Source organism: Pinus tabuliformis, chromosome 5_2 (assembly GCF_031772625.1).
Source record: "Pinus tabuliformis cultivar Carrire ecotype Pingquan chromosome 5_2, CPIR1, whole genome shotgun sequence".
Classification (NCBI taxonomy): Eukaryota; Viridiplantae; Streptophyta; class Pinopsida; order Pinales; family Pinaceae; genus Pinus; species Pinus tabuliformis.
In genome coordinates, this window is record NC_142306.1 from 160888753 (window position 1) to 160890491 (window position 1739).

Consider the following 1739-nt stretch of genomic DNA (forward strand, 5'->3'; position numbering starts at 1 on the left):
TTAGGGGAGGGTGGATGTGCCCAGTAATTCTACTTTCTTCAATGACCGCCAATAGGTCCTGTCCCAGAAGCTCCAGAAAAGCAGTGTAGAATTCAACCGGCCAGCCATCTGGACCAGGACTCTTGTCCTTCTTGAACCATTTAAGTGTGCCCTCCAATTCCTCCATAGTGACAGGTTGTATCAAGTCTTCCACGTCATCCCGATCAACAAACCTAGGGAAGTGTCCAACAAGGTTAATGATGTCCGAGAGAGTGATGGCTGCCGGAGCAGTGAATTGATTTTTGAAATGAGTGTTCCCCAACCTGGCTAATTGTGGGTGGGTAGAGGCCCATCCATCTTGTTCACAAGGCAGCTGCCAAATGGTGTTAGAGGCCTTCCTGCCATTGGAAAAATTGTGGAAAAACTTAGTATTTCCATCTCCAGCTTGTAGCCATATAGCCCTACTTTTCAACCTCCATTGTTCTTCCTTTTCAAGAAGAATCTTTGCCTTTTGGTTTTCCAGATTTATCAGTTGGAGTTTTGTGTCATCTATTAAGTACCCAAGCCCCATTTCATTCGTGAGCTAGGCTATCTACAATTCGATGTCCTTTAGGTTCTGTTCATCTCTCAATTTTTTCTACTTAGACCATTCCTCTATGATAGTCCTGAGTTTCTTAAGTCGACCACAGAAATCTGTTGCCATTCTCTACTCCCTGAGAGGGGGTTGTGCTTGCCAATATTCTGTTACCAGGTTGATGTATTCCGGGTCTTTTAGGAATCCAGTAAAGAATTTGAAGGGGGCACGAGGCTTTTTGGAGGGGCCAGAGATTTGTAGATATATGGGGAGGTGATCAGATAGACCTCCAGTACCAACCCATTGCCTGTATAAGGGTAGGGTACGGAGAAGATCTTCGTGAATCAAAAAGCGATCCAGTCTCTGACCCAAGGCAGCCTCACCCGTTCTCCTGTTATGCCATGTGGGCATTTTCTTGTTCATGGGAACATCAACAAGTTTAAAAGTATCCAGTAGTGTGCTCATCTGGTCCGATATAGAGTCGATCTGTGAGTGATGTCCCCAAGATTCCTCCATACCCAATGAAAAATTTAAGTCACCACCAATAATGGTGGTGCCCGAGACAAGATTATGATCCAATAAGTTGTGCCAAAACTCAAGTCTGTTCTGGTTAGGAGCATATATGTTTATCACTTTTAACTGGATCCCCAGCTCACTCGCAAATATATCCATACCAATGAAGCCCATACCGCCCCAGGATGAAATATGCTTGACAGTTTTAGGGTTTATTCCTATAGCTAGACCCCCAGATCTACCAAACGCATCCAAACCCTGAAAATACCAGCCCGGTAGGATAGAGTGAAGGGTTCTGGTAATGATGTCAGATGAGCCAAGGGTTTCCTGAAGGAGAAGGATGTCACAGTTGGAGCTGTGTAAAAGACGTTTTAGAGCCAATCTCTTTTTGGGGTTGGCTAGTCCCCTGCAGTTGTAAGAGAGCCAGATCATGGGGAAATAGGGATAGAGGGCTCAATTTCTCTAAGTGCCCTTTCAATAGTGGATTGTCGACCCCTCGCTACATCAGCCACCGTCATCCTGATGGCTGTTTTGATCTTGGATGGGCGCCCTCTGGTGGGCTTATTTTTGGTCCTTCCGGGGGAGTGGCCCAAACCAAAATGAGGAGATAATTGTCGAGATCTGGATCTGAGGTTGTAGGGATGAGATCTCGCCCCAGATGGGGAGGATGTAT

The 1739-nt window shown here is 45.8% G+C and overlaps 1 protein-coding gene across 1 annotated transcript; it reads right to left on the reverse strand.

Annotated features, from left to right (window-relative positions):
* Window positions 1-685: 685 nt before the first annotated feature.
* Window positions 686-1240, reverse strand: LOC149158025 (uncharacterized). Its single transcript, XM_089433856.1, has one exon. The coding sequence runs from the start codon at window positions 1238-1240 to the stop codon at window positions 686-688; it is 555 nt and encodes a 184-aa protein (XP_089289982.1).
* Window positions 1241-1739: the final 499 nt, after the last annotated feature.